Below are 19355 nucleotides of genomic sequence, written 5' to 3'. Positions count from 1 at the left end.
ATTCCCAGATAATCTAACTTGCATCCTAATTAAGTCAAACGAGTTCTCTTTCATGTACTTTTCTCAACATCTAAAGTCACTGATTAACCAACTATGTATAAGGACTTCCATGTAAATTATCGGAATTAGAATCCCTTTTGTGCCTAGAATAGAAAATTCCCACAAAAGATGTAAGAAGATTTGTCATAACAACATATAAAGTCAACTATGGAAGGAAATACATCGAGTGTACACATTATATCTACTGGTAGCTGATATAAACCAGGGTCAAGAAATTCAATATGAACTACAAATCAAGAAAACCATATATTCCCCTACAGATGTGTAAAGTAAACGTTTTTTTAAGAAAACAGTACACTAGCATGGGATTCCACAAGTTGAATTACCCAGATATTTGTCTCATAAACTGTTGGAAAACATCTTGCATAAGAGAAGTGAGCCATGAAATGCACAGCCTAATAATCTGCATATTACTACTCCATTTGCCAAACACTGAACAATGATTGTTGACCCTTTTTATATCTTAAAGTTGCTTTAAATTCAGAGAGAAAAAAAAAACTACACTTTGGATAAGGTTTCTTCAAATGTACTGGTGGACTGGCGGTATCATTTAAAGAGGCCTAATACAAGTGTTCGGCATCTTAAAAACGGGAGCAAATTGTTGTCCTTTATTTCCCGACACTGAAATAATTAGCGTTGCTCTAGATCACAGATCTAGTAGGTTTTATATATTGTAAGAGGTCTTAGAATTTGACAGATGTGACATAACAATAAAAGAAGATCGAATCTAAGCTGAATCACAAATTGGCTGGAATCAACAACTTAAACAACATGAAGGGGAGGAAATGATTACAGAAATACAACAACTACGCCTCAGTCCCAAACAAGTTGGGATCAGCTTTAAGAACCTCATGGACCATGTCTCTCAGAAAGTACATAGGAGAAAAAACATCTTTTACTTGAAGGAAAAGAATAAATTGGGTATTCAACAAATGAAGTGAGTACCTGGAAAACTTTGATGAGCTTAAGCTCACCTCTACGTTTAATCTCAAAACCTTTAAGTTCGGCAAGCGTACCATCATCATTGAAAACTGCATAGCGCTTCTTTATTAGAATACCTTCTTCCTTGGAAGCGGGAAGAATCATTGCCTACTTGCAGAAAAAATAAAAGAATAATCAACATAGTTATCATGCCTTATTAAAGAGCACAAAGTTCCAAAAAGGGACGACACAACAAACACGAAAGTTTGCTTAAAGATGTGTGATAGGTGTTTATGTTTCACCTTATATGGTCCATCCACTTCAAACTCAATTGAGCATTCACTGTGTATTGTATATGTCTTATTGATGGGGTCCTTGAGCGTCTGAAAAATGGAAGAGGAAACAGTTTCTTTTATGCAGTAGAAAACAGTGTTTCTAGTTTACTAAAGGTTACAAAAATGATAGACTAATAGTCCAGCAAAAACCATCTGAAAGTGAAACAAGCAGAGTATAGGACTAGCGTCCCCTCCAACCTGGTACTGATCATTGGTATTGTTTCTTGCCACATCAACATTCAGCATTACGCAAGGATAAGAGATTGTCAGCTTCTTCTTTGGATCTCTGAAATACACATCCATAATCATCATGATATCCAGTATAACAGTAGAAGAAAATATCATTCTTAATATAAAGGACAAACCTCTACAAACAGAAATCATCTCAGAAAATAAATATCACACAGACAGATTACAAGAACAGAAGAAAGGGCAACTACTATAACACTTAAAGAAACAATGTATCTTAAGAACTAAATCATACTTTGTCTTGAAGGTATAATTCTCAGGGAAAGAGCCAGGTAATGCACACCAAATACCATCTGTGTCTAATTCGAGGGGTTTTCCAATTTTTTCAACCAACAATCGAGCATTCTGAATGATTTTTGCACCGGTATATGTAACAACTCCAGCCATCTCCATTGAGTACCATCTTGCACCCCTGAAGGAGGGAAAAAGAGACTGTGTAGTTACACTGGTTGAAGACATAGAACAGTACAAGACAGTGTGCCAGAAACAGTGAAAGCAAATAAACATACTTGCGCATGACATAACCATAAAAGGAGTTTAAAATGCATTTATGAGCCAGTTGCAATGAATCATACACAACTACCATGTCCTGTGAAAATAAATAAAAATGTAGAACGATTAGTGACATATAGCATTCTCTCTACTTATCAAAGACAGAGTGAGTTTAAACAATAGAAAGACACATTAAAAAAGGCACCTGCGCTTCTTGAATCTTTATGGAATTTCCACTAGCCTTTGCTTCAGACAGCTTACCTTTCCAAACTTTATTAAGCCCTTTATATTCATACCTCCTATCTCGGAAACTTTTAACAGAAAGCAAAAATTCATATGGGCAAACTTGGGGAACAGCTGAAAAGCTCCAAACGGATACTGTTGACATAGTACAGCAATTAAAATACTAGAGATAAACAAACGATCCATAAGCCTGTCTTACCTCCGTACGGTATCAACATAAAAAGGATTTTCTCGCATGCAGATCCCTGCTTCTCGAACTTCTGTGACCGGCTTTTCAAGAACTCTTTTATATGCCTAAGAAAATAGATAAAAAGGGACTATTCAATTGTCCTACAAAAAGAAGGTAAAGGAAGATGGCATAGCAAAGTTAACAACTTACCTTTTGACAGTATTTCTTTAAACGGTCTTTGAGCTTTACTTGCTGATCTGCTTTTGGCAAATCAAGAAAAGACTTTGATCGTTGACCATCTCCTACTTCAAAAAGTTCGGACTCGAGTTGTCTCTTTATGTGGTAATAATCACTGATGTTTGGTATAAACGAAATATCAAGTTTCAGTAGCAATCTATCTGAAGTTGCCGATTTTGTACTATATGACTAGAAAATATACCTCCTTTTTGCCATGTACATTTCACCACGCCAAACCCATTCAAGCTTTCGGAGACACTTTTTGCCAGGACGATTAAAATCGCATGCAGTGCATATCTCATCTGATACTATTGATGGTGGCTGATGGAATCAAGTAACTACAGTTAAATTCGAAAGGCTACCAAATATAAAATGCACACTACATACACAATTAAGAGATAATGCCCCCAACATCAAGCACCTCATCAATAAGACAATGGAAGTAAAAATCAGTATGTGTCAGCTGTTCAGCACATCATGTTTTAAAGCCAATTGGGTGTCAGCCATAAAAAATCCACATAAAGCCCATTGCAAGCATCTAAAAATGACTGCCGAATTGTTTTCTTGTTATTCTTAGGCTGATTCTTGAATTGATTTCTTGAAATGACACAATACAAAATATATTGATGATACTCATAAATTAGCATTATTCTTTTAGGCTGGTAACTACACGTAAATCAGAATTATAATTTATTCATTAATGGCCACGTTCTAGAGGCTGTGCTTAAACTGCAGCAATGTCAACCAATATTCACAGCATGGGCTTCCAGGACAATGGATAAGTATAATTCGAGGGTATAGCAGTTGAAGAATTAGAAATATCATTCTAGTCCCCTTCAGATATGATTGGTTTAGTGTTAAGTAATCCCCTCGAATCTACTATGTAATTGATTTCCAATCTTCTAACTTGTCTCCGATTGAAACTTCTACAACTTGTACCTTCTTCAGCCTTAGGTAGTACTGAAAACCCTTTTACAAAAAAGTATGAAAATGTAAGAACAAAAAAAAGCAAGCCTAGCATGATTCTAATACTTCTAGGATTGCTTCTGCATCTATAGGAGAACTCTTTGTACACCCAAAACATAATAACAGAATACAATCTGTTTTGATCATTTGTAGGGATCTACTTCTATCCTCAAAGCTTCTAGCATTCCTTTTCTCTCCAAATGATCCACCAGATGCATGCTGGAATGGTCCTCCAATAACTATAGTTCTTTGCCCCAATTCCTGCTTCCTCCCAACTTGAGAGAGTGTCAACAATCTTGCTAGGCATTGTCCATTGAATGCCTCTGAGATTGATGAAAATCTTCCACAGTTGATAAGTGATTTTGCAATGTAAGAACAAATGTCTAACTGTCTCAACTGCTACCCCACATAAACAACAGTGTGTCACCAGAATGTTGTCTCTTTTCCTTACATTCTCATGTGTTAGTACTGCCTCCTTTGCTGGCAGCCAAGTGAAACATGCCACCTTGAGTGGAACTTTGGCTTTCCAGATTTGTCTCCAAGGCCAATCCAGATTTGTCTCCCCCAGAAACTCTTACGGACGGATAATACCATTGTGAAGACTGAAGAGTCCCACATTGGTCCTATAAAGGGATGGGTGGTCTCATTAATATGACTTGGGCAATTCTCACTTTTTGAGCTAACTTTTGGGATTTAGTTATTCTCAAGATCCATTTCTTTGCATGGTATCAGAGCAGGACCCACCCCAATTCTCATTTCCGATGTTGGTCCCACATATTAAATTGCTAACGCATCACATATCCAGCCCTGTGCGTGAGGGGTGAAGAATCCCATATCAGCCATTTAAGGGTTGGGTCCTCTTGAGCTTACTTTGGGAGTTGAGTAAGGCCCAAGATCCAAATCTTTACAAATATATTCTTAAGATTAACTCTATCATTCAAAGTCTGGTGTTCCCAGCACGCCCATAGAATTTCATCTTCTAATGATTACCATGTAAGATTATCATTATCCCGAGATTCACAAAACAACAAGTTTTATGCAGGTCCTTTAGACAAGGTAGTGTGCAATGACTATCCCCAGTTACAAGAAGTTAATCGCCAAGGATAAACCTGCAGATTTAAAGCAGAATGCAACAAGAAAAAGAAACAGGTTTAAAAATCACACAAGACAGGCAGAGAATAAAACCCCACAAGTCTTCAACATCTAGTATTGTGTATCACTAGTCTTTAATTGTTATTTCCTCACTCCCCGATTTTCACCTGTCTATTCCAGCTGCTGGAATCTAGATTGAAAATTACAAGTTTACTTTGTTTCGCATCAGCACAGTTAACTGCGCGCACATAATACTGCTTTAATAGTAAAAATATTGTGCTGCCCTTCTCTTTGCATCCAGACATATGAAGATGTTAAAGATATATTGTCCTGTTGTTTTCAGAGGCGGATCTAGAATTTTGAATCTCTGGGTACCATGCTACTTTGAACAGTAAGCTATGGCAAAAACTCACGGGTAGAGCAAAATAATACTTAATATCTATTAGCAAATTTGCATACAAAATTTAGACTTGTTCTGTTGGTTTAGTTAAGATTTTTACTTACAAGATGTCTAGAGTTCTAATCTACTTATTCACAATTCTTTTTCAATAAAATTCCTACCATGTCTTGCATGATTAAAAAAGTTTTAAGAAAATACACCCCACAGCAGGGCTCGAACTTGCATTCCTACGGTAGTAAACCTAAGCTTTAACCACTGGCACCACAAAACTCATTATTCCTAAGGGTGTCACGTTTAATATTTATACATTCCTTATAAATATATAATACGAATATACATGTATCTATAGATTTTCAATCAAGACCGCGGGTGGCATGGCACCCCCTCGGAACAACATAGATCCGCCCCTAGGTTGTTTTGTAGGTAGTGAACAAGTTGTAAAAAAACTACTCCTCTGATCTGAATTGACCGCCATCTTTCCTCTGGGGCATTTTTAAGATATGTCCACTTCGCTAAAGCAAAATTCTATAATACACTTGCAGAGGAAAAAATTGGCAGACTACTTTATCCTAGTCTATTAATGATTTACCTTGTCAATTTTGTAATGTACAAAAAAACAACTTGTCTGCCCATGGTTTCTTCCGTCAAACAGAAAACTGGATTTTCAATTCCTTTAAACTATTCAGAACAGGGAAAAGAACACATTTGATCTGGGAAGAAAGAGTAACAAAAAGCCAGACATACTAACAAAGAAGAACATTCTTCAAGAAATGGACTGCGAAAGCTGACATACCTGAAGCCTATTTGTAAGTATAATGTTTGGATACATGGCGGCTACATCAAGATGATATATGAGGGGGCATTCTTCCCTTGAAGGATTATCTCGTAATCTCATTAGCTGCAAATAGATGGTTAAGATGGTAAGAGAGGAGACAAAGTTCTGCAAACATTAACGAATTTTCTCAAACTGTTAAGTTACGCAATAAGAAAGAAAGTCTAAACAAGAGGAAAATGACAAGGAAATCAGAAACTTCCAAGACAATAAATCCGACTCCTGTCGGATTTGGCCATGGGTTCCGGCAGAATACTTGTCAAATCTCTCTCATGTGACAGACAAATGCCTCAACTCAGCTGAAACTATTAACAATCGAAAATGAAGGATGCACTACCTTTTCCATGATGGCACTCTTCACTTCATCATAATTTATGACACATTCCAAGCCCATCTTCCCCTCAACTCCAATAGCATACTGCAGATCTCTATCAAGGTTGTTGATCAATAGCTGGAGTGTTGAGAATCTTCATGTTAGTAACTAATACAATGGATTAACTAATACAATGGAGAATAGAAGAGCCTAGAAAATATCAAAAGCTAACTATAATAGACACCTAAGATTTCAAAAGGCAAGTCTTTAAACAATTTAGGATGTAGTTATCATACACAAGAGCAATACAGCTAGCTAAAAATGGATACTTCACAGTGAAGTACTACATTCTTCTACAGCAGCAAGAAGAGAATTGGGAGTTCAATTGGCCTTTGGAAAATGCTTCGGAGAACAAGAGCACCCCCTAAAGCAGTCTATCTTGAATGGATAGCTGCAAAAGAGATTTGTCTAACAAAAGCTGCACTTTAAAAAAGACGCCTGTCTCTCTGCAATAGATGTTTCTCATACGAAGCCTCATTGGAAGCAAACAATCATCGGCTACTTCCAGCTTATCCACCACTCTCTTCAACCTTTCTGTCAGTACCTTGGAGATCAGCTTGTAAAAGCTACCAATCAAACTGAGGGCCTGAAATCTTTAAGCTCTTTTGCTCCTGTCTTCTTAGGAATCAGTGCAATGTAGGTTGCATTAATGCTTTTTTCAAACATCCCACTTGAGTGAAAATTATGAAAAACCTCCATTATGTCTTGCTTAATAACCTCCCAACACTTTAGGTAGAACCCCATTGTAATCCATCAGGGCCAGGGGTTTTGTCTGTAGCACACATCTTCACACTCAGAAACTTCTTGCTCTTCAAAGACTGCTTGCAGTGCCTCTTTCTCGTCCTCTGTGATGGTGGGATGGTTGCTAATATTTTCAAATGGCCTCCAGTTTTCAGTTTGTGTGTACAGCTTCTTGTAAAAGGAGATGACTTCTTCCTTGATTCTGTTTGACTCAGATAGAGTCTCTCCTTGTAGCTCCAACTGATCAATGTGATTGTATCTCTTGTGGGCATTAGCAGTCTGGCGGAAAAACTTAGTATTCATGTCCCCCTCCTTGAGCCATAAGGCCCTTGAACTCTGTCTCCACGCCACTTCTTCACTCTTCAAATGTCCTTTATATTCCATGAACAGGTTGCTTTCTTGGCAGTTTCCTTCTCTGCTAAAGCTCTGTTGTTCAGATGAGAATCTAGCTCAGCCATCTGATTGAGAAGATCGTTCTTCTGTAGTTTCAAATTCCACTGTTCATTGGGGAAATGTGCCTGGGAGCACTTCTGCTTTTTGTTTTTCATTGAATATTCAGTGTTTTAGATTTAGGGTCTGTTTGGAAAGTCACCAGGTAATTGAAATTGGTGTAATTACTGGGGTAGTAATTACTAGCCTATTAATTACACAATCTAGTAATTACAATGATCTATTTGTTTGCCACAATTTAATTACAAGTGCACTGTTTGGTTGCAAAAGTGTAATCATAAGGTTATATTAAATTTTAAAAATAAAAGTGCTAAAATTAAAAATTAACTTTAGACAAATAAGGGCCTTTATAAATAATATCATATTAAATATTTCAGATATATATTGTCTTTTGAAAATATATTAATTAATAAACATATGTCCTTAACTAATATTATAAAAAATAATTGACTGATATTTTTCAAATTAGTATATTCTAATAAAATTAATCATACAAACTAAAAGTACAAAATTTCTATGAACATCATGACACGCATGTTTGACAAAAAGATTAATATTATAAATATAATGTCATAAAATTATTAAAACATTTGATAAAGAGATAATCCATAAAGTCTAACTAAAACAAATAGCGTGAAATATGAAATATCGAGTCAATACTCCTAAAACAAATGTAACTGAAAATATAACATAAGTTCTAAATTCAAAACAAAAGATTTAACATAATACTATTACGTCAAATTTCAACATAACGGACATAAATATGATTTAAAAGTAAGGAAAACATAAGTCTATAACCTTATTCAACAATGAATTCTATTTTCATTTAAAAATTAGAATACTAACAAAATCATGCTAATAAAAAAATAAACATAAAAAATCAAAAAATAGATAATACGAAATATTGCATGGAATCACATGAAGTAAAGGTTGGGAATGAAAAGGAAATTAAATATAAATAATATAAAAGAAACAAATATATTATTAGAAAACATTAGAAATAAAAAAGAATTCAAAATAGTAGAAGTTGAAAAATAAATTAAAACGAAAAAAATAAAAATAGAAATAAAAAGAAGAAATTAAAAAGTATTCAGCTTGTAATTACATCATTTAATTACCAGCAATTCACAATCTCCCCCTGTGAATTGGAGAGTGTAATTAATCTCTGTCAATTACACCCAATTACCTGTTGACCAATTAATTACATGGCCAACCAAGGATGCCAGACAATGTAATTACACTCAATTACACTAAATCCAATTATTAGGGTGGCTTTCCAAACAGGCCCTTAGCAACAATGTTATCGGGTATTACTAAGATTCACAAATTTTAATCTTAAAGAAGCAAGAAACAGTACCTTAGACTACTCTACCCATTATCTTAAAGTTGTGTGCTTAGTTTCATTAAAAATAAAGCTCTACAAAGACATTTCTTTAGAGAAACAACCTATTCATCTGATAGACCGGATGGATCTATTTTCACCTTATTATGAAATTTTGTTACGTCATCGTTCGTTCAGCCGAGGGTCTATAGGAAACAGCCACTCTACCTTCTCAATGTAGGTGTAAGGTATGTACACTCTACCCACTTCGGACCCCACTTGTGGGATTACAAAGGGTTTGTTGTTGTATGAAATTTTGTTACGCTTGTAATAAGACAGTTGGAAACCAAATATTTCCCCTTCAAAGTCAATTATTCATAAAAATATAATCAATAGACATCCATGTATGGGGTCAAACTTTCATGCTAGTCCAAAAAGTTTATAGTACTATCAACTAGATGGTTTGAGGAGAAAGCCTTCTATTCCCCTTTTCCCAAAATAGATTACCTACTTCATTTCATGGATCAACAGAAATAATTTTAGATAGATTGTTATAAGAAGTGATTCTAGTAATAGTTTAAAATGGTGAAAAACTAGAGTAACTAGTAGAAACTAACTCATGAAGTAGTATTAGCATAAATTCGTCTAATCTGGAAGTAGAGAAAGCTTTATAAGATGGTTAACCTCATAGGCAGAAGGATCGAGTTTAAAACTGGTTGGGATGTCAGATCTGAATACACCACTTTCTAGGCATTCCACATGACCACCAATGTATGTCTCACTGTCAAGGAGTTGACTACCATAAAACTTCTCTGGATCAGACTGGTGCTTGTTTGGACAGATAACATTTGCCTTATAAGCCTGTACGCAAGGGAAATGCAGAAGAAAAAACAAATAAAGCAGTTACCATACAGAAGAAAAGTAGAATGCATCAGTGGAGATTTTCTTTGTCCTCTTTTCCAAGTCAAACAGAATCAAAATACTGGAGAGGCACCAACCCTAAAACTAAAAACCATAAACAAGGAACTTCCAGAGAACCAGAAATAAAAAAGGAGCTTCAAAAGACACCTGCCTGAACCATAAGAAGCATTTCACACAAAGTCCCACTTCCTTTGCGCAAGACTTCATCCGGCGGCATGGGTATTATGGTTGCAAGGGAGAAAATGAAGGGATGAACATAAGTCATATACAAGTAATAAGTTGAAACAGCATCTGAAACAGAATATGAAGCCATCATCTGCAAAATCATTTAAACACACAAGAGTTAGATTATCCAGACTGTTTTTCCTCCAGAGAATAAATGAAAAGATGACAAATGCATTCCACTTTTCTATAGGTTTCTCCTTTACCAAAGTAGCACTCATACACAGGTTAGAAACCAAAATAACATTTGTACTCACCATGAAGAACAATTCAGCTAATCACGGTTGTTTGAGGGGAAAATATAGTACTCCCTCTGTCACAAATTATGTGTCGTGGCACAGATTTCGAGAGTCAAGCTTCTTAATTTTGATCGTGAATTCAGACATAGAATCTTTAAGTTTTTTGAAATAAAATTTCCATTTTCAAAAACTACGTAAGAAAATAATATACGTCACAACAAATGAACAATTTAAAAATATTCAAAAGCCATATGAAAAAAATTGTGGTCAAAGAAAAAATTCTTCAGCAAATCACAGTTGTTTGAGGGGAAAACCTAGTACTCCCCTGTCCCAATTTATATGTCGCGGTACAGATTTTGAGAGTCAAACTTCTCAATTATGATCGTGAATTCGGTCATAGAATAAATAAGTATTTTGAAGAAAAAAAATTACATCTTTAAAAACTACGTAAAAATACGATAAGTCACAACACTTAACAATTTAAAATATTTAAAAGGCATATGAGAAAAATCATGGTCAAATAAAAACTTGTTTGACTCTCGAAATCCGAACACCACCAAAGAAATTGGGACAGCGGGAATACCAAACAGAATGGAAATAAGGGCAACACAAACACAATTGTTGAAAGAGCTTTGCTCTTGGCTGCTTAGCCGTAATTCCATGGATGAATACTCCAAAAGAAATTGGTAAAAATCAAACAAGAATCCTCGTAGTAGAGGCAGAAAAATTTTCACATAGTATTTTATTCTTCAATTTTTACTACCGCATGTTGCTTCTTTGCTTTGTTCATCTTGTTATTTTGTTGTCGTTATTTCTTCCAACTTCTTTTGAACTGAGGGTCTACCGAAAATAATCCATCTACCCTACAAAGGTAAGAGTAACGTTTGCGTACATCTTTTTTTTTAATGAAGTAAGGTTTGCGTACATCTTACTCTACTCAGACACAACTTGTGGGATTACACTTGTGGGATTACACTTGTGGGATTACAAATTACACTGAGTATGTTGTTTTAATCTTCATACTAGGAATCTACCAAGGTAATTCTTTCCATATTCTGGCTATGAATCTTAATAGTGGTAGTAGACTCATAGATGGTAGACTGTGACATCTCCTAAACAATGGGGAGGACTTGGGGTTGAAGACTTTTAAAGAAGCACTTATGGGTAAATGGTTGTGGAGATTTGGGGTGGAGGGAGAAGCTCTATGGAGAGAGGTGATAGCGGAAAAATATGGAGTAATGGAAGGGGATGAAAAACAAATGTGATCACCATACCTTTTGGGTGTGGTGTGTGGAGGAATATAACGAAGAGGGGGAATGCTTTCGATGATAACATTACTTTAGGGTTGGGGATGGGAGAAGAGCTAGTTTTGGGGGCAAAAGTGATGTGGAAGTTTGGTACTTAAGGATGAATTTCCAGTATTGTATAGGGTTTCTTACCAAAGGGAATAATATGTTCAGCAAGTTAAGGGGACACAAAGGGCCCAGGACTTTTTGGGATTTGATGTTCAGGAGGAATTTCCATGATCGGGAGGTGATCGAGCTTCAAAGAATGCTAGATTTACTCCAAAAGCAATGTAAGCCAGTCAACAGACCCGATGCTTTGAGTTGGGAGTTGGGGAATAAACAAAGTGTTCATTTGTCAAGTCTTTCTATGAGAAGCTTTAGGTGAGGTGGACGATAGTTTTCTATACAGTGCAGTATAGATACCAAGGGTGCCGACTGCCGAGGAAGATGTGCTTCATGTGGTTTGCTACTAGAGAGGTGATTTTGATGACAAAGAACCTTAGAAAGTGAAAGGTTGTCTACATGAGTTAGTGTTTCCTATGTAAGGAGGCTAGTGAGTGCACGGATCATATTCTGTTATATTGCAAATTAGCCACGAGGTTGTGCGAGCCATATGGATACATGGTTTGGTGTCACTTGGGTAATGCCAAGATTCGTTAAGACGTTGATGTTCAGCTGGAAGAGTGGAGCTAGGACAAGAAGGCACAAGGCGTGGAATGTTACTCCTCTTGCTCTTATGTGGTCATTAGGAAAGAGAGAAATAGGAGAGTTTTTGAAGAAATGGATAAGATCTTTGCTCAGCTAAGAAGTAGTCTCGATCCCTTGCTATCTATTGGTGTACCCATGTAGTTCCTGTTTGTATAGAGGATTGAGCGTCTTTTGGAGAGACCCATATTTTGTAGGTTTCTCCTTATTTGGTATATCGCTTTCTTTGTTTTTTATAAGCTAAATGATATCATTAACAATGGGAATGAAAGCTCCCGTATACAAGAGGTAAACCAAGTTGGCCTTGTTTTTATGAATGAAAACCTTACTTGATCAGAAAAAATAGGGGTACTAACAGAGTGATGAGAAAGCTAATAAGATTCCAAAATGCTTTTGAGAGGAGATAAATGGATCACAACCCTCAAATCAGAGAAGGGAATCTAGCTACCACATGCAGTAAGAGAAATTAATCCTCAAATTCTAGCATGTAATATGCAAAAGGAGGCAGAAATTACAATGTAACAGTGATGGCTCAGAAGAAAAACATCCCTTTTAATGGCGAGGACAGTCTTTCGACTAGAAAGAATTCCAAAGAGACATATGTTCATGCAGCAGGGAAAGTAAATGACTTGCAAGCTAAAGCTACACAAATCTTGGATTCCCTCAGGATACCCGTAGTCAAGATTGTGAAATTCTTAGATAATGGAAAGCTATAAACATAAATTTTTAATCATGAAATTGTAAAGCAGGAGTTTGGGTCTGTGCAATGCAACTTCCCTTTGGGTCAAAAGAACAAGTTATCAATCATGTCTAACAAATCTATAGAAAAATATCATCTTCGAAATTCATGGTGAACTTACAAAGATATACCAGTTTGAAATAACTCATACCTGTGGTTTTTCCTTTGCAAAGCGAACCATATCCTCAGGATTAACTTCTAGAGGATCATAACCCAACTTGGCCTTCGTTACAGCCTGAGAAGGAGCGGAATAAGGCAATAGTTACATCAGATGTCATAGTGAAGAGTCTGATATACTTGAAGACAGAAAGTTCTGTCTAAATAGATCGGAATTATTAATAGGCCAAGAAATTGAGAAGTGAAATAACAACTTCATTTACCACAAATGAAGAATCTTTTGAGCCAACTTATCTGGTCAGAATTACTAAACAAAAGGGGAACTCATTCACTTCTCATTTTTTTACTACCTTAAGAGAGCCATATTTCTTTACTTTCTTAGGTTGATTATGTGAGGTATACTAGTTTCTTTGGAACTCTTTATTTGCAAAAAAAAAAAAATCTCAAAAAAAAGTACAACAGGTACCTATGAAATTCTGAAGAACCTTAACGGAGTGGGAAGCTATTCTATGAGGAAAAAGAACTCTACAATTACCCATCCAAAAAATCATTAGGATCTGAAAATTTGGTTTTGAGCTACATACTGCACATGGGAGCTCTAAGAAGCAAAAGAAAAAGGTAATCTGATTGTAAAGGAAACTATCGCCATCCAGCTCAATAAATATCATTTACAAGCATATAAGTTTCAATCATAGCTAAGCTGCTAAGGGGGTACGGAAAGAAGAGAAGACACTTTCAATAGATATGAGCTCTTAGGCAAAAGACCTGTGGAGTCCACAGGAAACATAAAATATTAATATTACGTAATCAACTGGAACAATTAACAAAGGCAGACAACTAGAGTAAATTTCACACTGTGAAGACAAGAAAGATCCTACTGGAATACATGAAGGCCTCAGCAAAAGGTTAGAATCAGGCAAAAATGGAATAAGACAGTATAAGCAATAAGAAAAGAAAAAAAGGTTACGAGTTACACCTTCAGACCTTGGCTTCCTTGAGGAAGATAACTATCACGTTTGACCCAAGCAAAACAGTCCAGATGGCAAGCAAATTTAGCACGACATTCCCCTTGATTCTTGTCACAGGAAAAGCCAAGCTCCTGCAGTGAAAAATTAAAAAGAATAAGTGTGTAACATGGGTTTCAGGCAGAAATGAGAAACTACAAAAACATAAAACAATATGTTTGTAGGAATTACAGCAATGCTGAAAGAGTTTTCAGTGAAAAATTGAAAAACAAAATATTTGGGCAGTATGGGTATACTGAGCCAAAAGGACCTTATCAAACGACTTAGCGAGAGAAACAACTCGTATATTTTTGTCCCAAGACACCGAGAAATTACACTATTGTGAAGTTGGAAATGGACAGAGAGCGGAGCTAGATAATGAATTGGGTGCATCAGGAAAAATTTCTTAGACCTTATCAACAGTTGTATTATTTGGGCATTATCAGAAAAAAAATTGGCAAAGTAGCATTGCTCTGGAAAACCATCCACAAGATGCTGAATCGTAAACTACTTGAGATTACTAACATAAAACACTCTAACAGTAAGGAGCTACATACATCCTTCAGACTCAAGCCATAATGAGTAGCTCTTGTCTCAACAAATGGCCAATCAAAGAAGTCACCGTTATATGTTACATAGATACCGGGCTTCGCCACTTGCATGTGTGCAAACCAGTGTCTAAGGAGCCCTTCCTGCAACAAAATAATGTTGTAGAAGAGTGAATGTCTCAATCGCGAAGAAATACAGTGTACAAAATTTCAGATAATGTTATTGATTGGCTGTAATTAGGAGATCTTAGGAATGATGTAAGTAAAACTTTTTGGAGGGGGACTACACATTGATGTAGTATACCTGTGGATATATAGAAGTAAATGTTACCTTTCTCAACAAAAAAAAACAGATAAAAACATTACCTCATTTTTCACATTTGTCACTTTAAAATGCCCTTCATATTCTGGCTTTGGGGTATACTCAATATCCTCAATATCTTCCGCAACACACTGGAAATTCAGAACAAATAGTTTATGTTGATGTATCGGAACAATTGGTTATAATTGCATAGAAAAATAATTAATTTACTTTTCCAAAAATAAATAAATATGGATCTTTGATTGTAGATGTATTGCTAAAGAATTCGCTTCAAGGATGAGTCTCACTAACAACAACCAACTACATAATCTATGCTAAGATCCTAAATGGGCAAACACAGTTAAGAAGACCTGAAGAAATCATGTAGATCATGAAGTCTATCATTAATTTATCATACATATTTTTATAACAGATAGGAGAATGAATTCAACAAAACCTAGTTCAGATTAGAAAGTAAATGTTAAAAACACAAATGCAGTACAGAATAAGCACCTCTCTGTTAATAATGAGATAGCCTTGGCCATCAACCATGTATGAGATCATCATTATGGAATCATATTCGGCATCAGGAAATTTAAGAGGAAGCTTTGTGGTTTCAATATCAAAGGCGCAAACATGAACTTCAGCTCGCTGCAAGAGATCAGTCCTCTTCTCCAACGTAACACCGGAGCTAGATACATTGACATCATACCACTGACCACATCTAACATCTAATAAATGTAAATTTTAACGTTAGATCAGAGCACATAAACAGTTAATCCAAAAATTTAGAGACTTTAGAAAATTAACATTGGAAAGGACATTACCAATGTCAATGGCAAAGCGAACATGGTAGGGGACATCGTATTCACGTAGATCAGTGATATAATCTATAAAATCTTGACCTCGCTGCTTGCTGCATGTCAGCAAACAATCACCTCAAGATGGGTGTACTACATAATGAATCTTAAATGAAAGGATTGGTATCTATTGATAGGGAACTTAGGCAATGTCAAAATAACCAATGATCATCTAAAGATATGTGAACTTCATTAAATACTTAATGGATGGACATATATGGTTAATGATATTATTTCAAAATATCAGGGTCTACCTTTTCCCCGTCAGTATAGATTCATATGCTTCTATAGTATCAAACTTTGTTTGATTTCTCTCAACAATGTGTGTCAGATCACGCTTCACATCCATCAACTGTTGGACAGTGTCAAATGATATCTTTAAATATGATCTGTGTAGGCCAGACAGATGGTTTTTCTGAAAAAAGACGAAATAAATTCAGAAAGAGATCTTGATGGCATAAAAAATGGATAGTGTAGGTATGAGCCAAATTACTAAATCATATTCGCAACTAATTGGTATCGCCTATATAATTCTTGTTCTGTCATTGTACCCTATTTTCACCAAGTTTAAATAGGTTCTAAGAGATTGTAAGTCTTTCGGTGCGATTCCATTCCATTTGATGTTAGGTCTACCGCCCTTGTAACACCATCACTCAACATGGTCTCACCCTATGGACAGATGCATATGGGGCTTGACAAATGACATAGACAAATCATCTCAAGTGACATTCTCTCATTTATCATCAAATGTGGTCATTTTATCTAATCTTGTATGGCCGCACATCTATCTTTCATATGCATCTCCTTCAACCATCCCATTTTTATTCTATTTCACATCTTCATCTATTCCATTCTCTTGGAAAACAAGCCTAGGTATCAAATTTTTTTATATTTAGATACCACAATCTTGTCTAATCTCACCTTAAATTCACTCTTCTATGCTGACTTGCATATATTCAGTCTTCTACTTGCCCTAAAACATAGTTGGTTTCAATAAGTTCTTTTTGCAGAGTTGTTTCTATAAACAGCTAATAGTTACAAAGATAACTTGCAAACATTAATCTAGAAGTTGTTTTCTATGCACATTTCACCATAGACAACATAAATGGTTTCATTAAGTTCCTTTTGTAAAGATGTTTCCTTATACCTAGTAAATGGGAAAAGGAGCAAACAAAATGGCAGGCGTGAATTATTTTCTATCACATCTCTACGATGTTGCTTACACCTTAAGTATAGATACCAAAATACCCAATGAAACATCAAAAAGAAGTCTAATATAGCCTAGTTAACAAGACTATATCAGTGAAATTCATGTCTAAAAGTTTGAGCATGTTTCACGAGCTTAAAAGGTGAGTCAACAAAAAACATAATGTTTCTTCTTCCCCAGACATATAGACATCCTTAAATCCAGTTTTTCCTTCACACTCTGCCACCTCATGACTAGACATAGGACCTACTTTCTCTTGTGCATAGCATTCAAACAATGATGATCAACAGATAAATATTTAAGTAATAACATGAAATGGAAAATGATTGATGCAGAATCAAGACACGTGCTTGCTGCATTTCTAGGCACACTTTACAAATCCAATAGCCCTTTTAATGGGGTTTCATAGTGGGATCACACTCATACACACACTACACTTCCATTAATATGGAACTTTTGAATATGAAAGCATTCATGAAACAAGCAAATCCTAAATTTGATGTTAACAGGCTTACAAGATCAAGATCCTCTTTCTCTAAAACTTCAATATCTGCAATTTGAGATTCATATCGCCTTCTCAGATATGAGTCGACATCCATTTCCATTTTATCCTGTTTAACAAATGCAAAACAATCAGCAAATGTATGAAATTTGGAAGACGAAAAACTTTCTTTTCTTGGAGTACAGAAAGCTAGATAAAAGAAATTTAAGTGACTGACCTTTGTTGCCACGTAAAAATATGGCCTGAATTTGTACTTTGCTTTGAATGTTGAGCCATCCTTCAATCAGATATTCACACATAAGAGCTCACCGAAATCAACATTTCAATACTTCCTCTTATCGGATCAATAAACAACACTTCCACTAAGAATATCCAATCAATAACTCACTGAAATTAACATTTCCATATTTTCTCTTATAGGAGCAACAAACAACACTTCCACTAAGAATATCCAATCAATAACTCCCCTAAATTCACACTTCAATACTTTCTCTTATATGATCAATAAACAACGCTTCCACTAAGAATATCCAATCAATAACTCACCTAATTACCATTTCAATATTTTCTCTTATCGGATCAGTGAACAACACTTCCACTGAGAATATCCAATCAACAACTCATAAAAATTAACATGTAGTATCATTTCAAATGAATAAACAAACAAAATGACACCAATATTCCATTGGTATAAACTTTTACCTGACAAACAAAATAAAGATCAACACAACTGTACACTTTGCGAGTCTCCTGATCCTCCCACGACGACTACAACATTGAACCAAAACAAAAAAAAAATCAAAATTCACATTTTCACTAAAAATTCAAAAAAAATGAGGTAAAATTTGAGGTGTAGTAGTAGTACAGAGGCGAGAGTAAGAAGCCAGCCGAGCCGTTTATCTCCTTCAGTGAAAACATCAAACCCGAGCTTGGATTCGAGCTGTTCTTCAGAGTTAAGTATGAGTTTCTGTTTCTTTGAAAACCTAGTATCTCGCCGGTCCCAGCGCCGGCTATTTTCAGCGGCGTTCATACTTTTTCCGATGAGAACTCCGGCGAATGAGATCGGAAGTTTGGAGATAAAGTTTAGATTTATTTATTTATTTCAGAGTATTAAGGTCTGAAAGAGGGAAAATCTTTCCTCTTTTCAGAGGGAGCAAAGGGGGAGTAGGGTGTTTAAGAGGGGGTTGGGGTACTCTTTTTCCCGCGCTTTCTTTTTCTATTATTTTTATTTATTATTATCATTACTACTTTTTTTTTTTTTTTTTTTTTTTTTTTTTTTGGGAACAGACCCTACACGAGGCTCCCACCTCTCGTGCACAGTCAGGGGTTGAGCAACACCCCCAAGCCTTAACATAAATAACAAAAGTAAAAATACAAGGAGGGGGACATAAACCTTACCTCCGATCCTATGGTGGTTCATAAGTCAGCTAACCTATTAAGGTCGGCTAACTCATCCCCGAAACAAATAAAAAAAGGGCTAACTATAACTAGAAAGCAGTAAACCTATGAGAGGACTTCTCCCGGTACAATTCGGCTAATAAAGCATAAATGAGGGAGACTCTCCCCTTCCATGAGAAAACAAGAAAGTAATCTACACTAGTCCTATTCAACTATGCTACGTACCATACATAGCTAAATTGAAAAAAGAACAAGTATATGAACCTTCTGTCTCGCATGGGGTGGGAAAATTCTTTTCATCTTTGCCCTTTTTAGTCTTGTCATAACAGGTAAGTCCCAATGGAAGGTTGCATCCACTTCAGGATTGAGCATATATCAGCTAAGGAGGATGAAGGTAGCGTAAGTATATTGAGTTGTAGCAACCA

The 19355-nt window shown here is 35.8% G+C and overlaps 1 protein-coding gene across 1 annotated transcript in view; it reads right to left on the bottom strand.

Moving 5' to 3' along the window:
• The window catches only part of LOC129904723 (DNA polymerase epsilon catalytic subunit A-like), a 36876-nt gene extending 18214 nt beyond the window's left edge, over window positions 1-18662 (bottom strand). The window contains exons 1-24 of the mRNA XM_055980303.1: window positions 18398-18662; window positions 18235-18300; window positions 17750-17809; window positions 17546-17641; window positions 16078-16238; window positions 15791-15879; window positions 15477-15694; window positions 15029-15115; window positions 14672-14806; window positions 14087-14209; window positions 13145-13228; window positions 9954-10118; window positions 9566-9742; window positions 6334-6447; window positions 5958-6062; window positions 2909-3027; window positions 2680-2821; window positions 2500-2594; window positions 2263-2368; window positions 2075-2154; window positions 1801-1977; window positions 1515-1602; window positions 1284-1364; window positions 1006-1149 (exon numbers count right to left, since the gene is read on the bottom strand). Of these exons, the coding sequence (XP_055836278.1) occupies window positions 1006-1149; window positions 1284-1364; window positions 1515-1602; window positions 1801-1977; window positions 2075-2154; window positions 2263-2368; window positions 2500-2594; window positions 2680-2821; window positions 2909-3027; window positions 5958-6062; window positions 6334-6447; window positions 9566-9742; window positions 9954-10118; window positions 13145-13228; window positions 14087-14209; window positions 14672-14806; window positions 15029-15115; window positions 15477-15694; window positions 15791-15879; window positions 16078-16238; window positions 17546-17641; window positions 17750-17809; window positions 18235-18300; window positions 18398-18562 (2877 nt within the window). The 5' untranslated portion in view covers window positions 18563-18662. The remainder of the gene's footprint in view (window positions 1-1005; window positions 1150-1283; window positions 1365-1514; window positions 1603-1800; window positions 1978-2074; window positions 2155-2262; window positions 2369-2499; window positions 2595-2679; window positions 2822-2908; window positions 3028-5957; window positions 6063-6333; window positions 6448-9565; window positions 9743-9953; window positions 10119-13144; window positions 13229-14086; window positions 14210-14671; window positions 14807-15028; window positions 15116-15476; window positions 15695-15790; window positions 15880-16077; window positions 16239-17545; window positions 17642-17749; window positions 17810-18234; window positions 18301-18397) is intronic.
• Window positions 18663-19355: the final 693 nt, after the last annotated feature.

The sequence above is a fragment of the Solanum dulcamara genome, chromosome 9 (genome assembly GCF_947179165.1).
Source record: "Solanum dulcamara chromosome 9, daSolDulc1.2, whole genome shotgun sequence".
In the NCBI taxonomy this organism is placed as follows: domain Eukaryota; kingdom Viridiplantae; phylum Streptophyta; class Magnoliopsida; order Solanales; family Solanaceae; genus Solanum; species Solanum dulcamara.
This window is presented reverse-complemented; position numbering and strand designations above follow the sequence as displayed.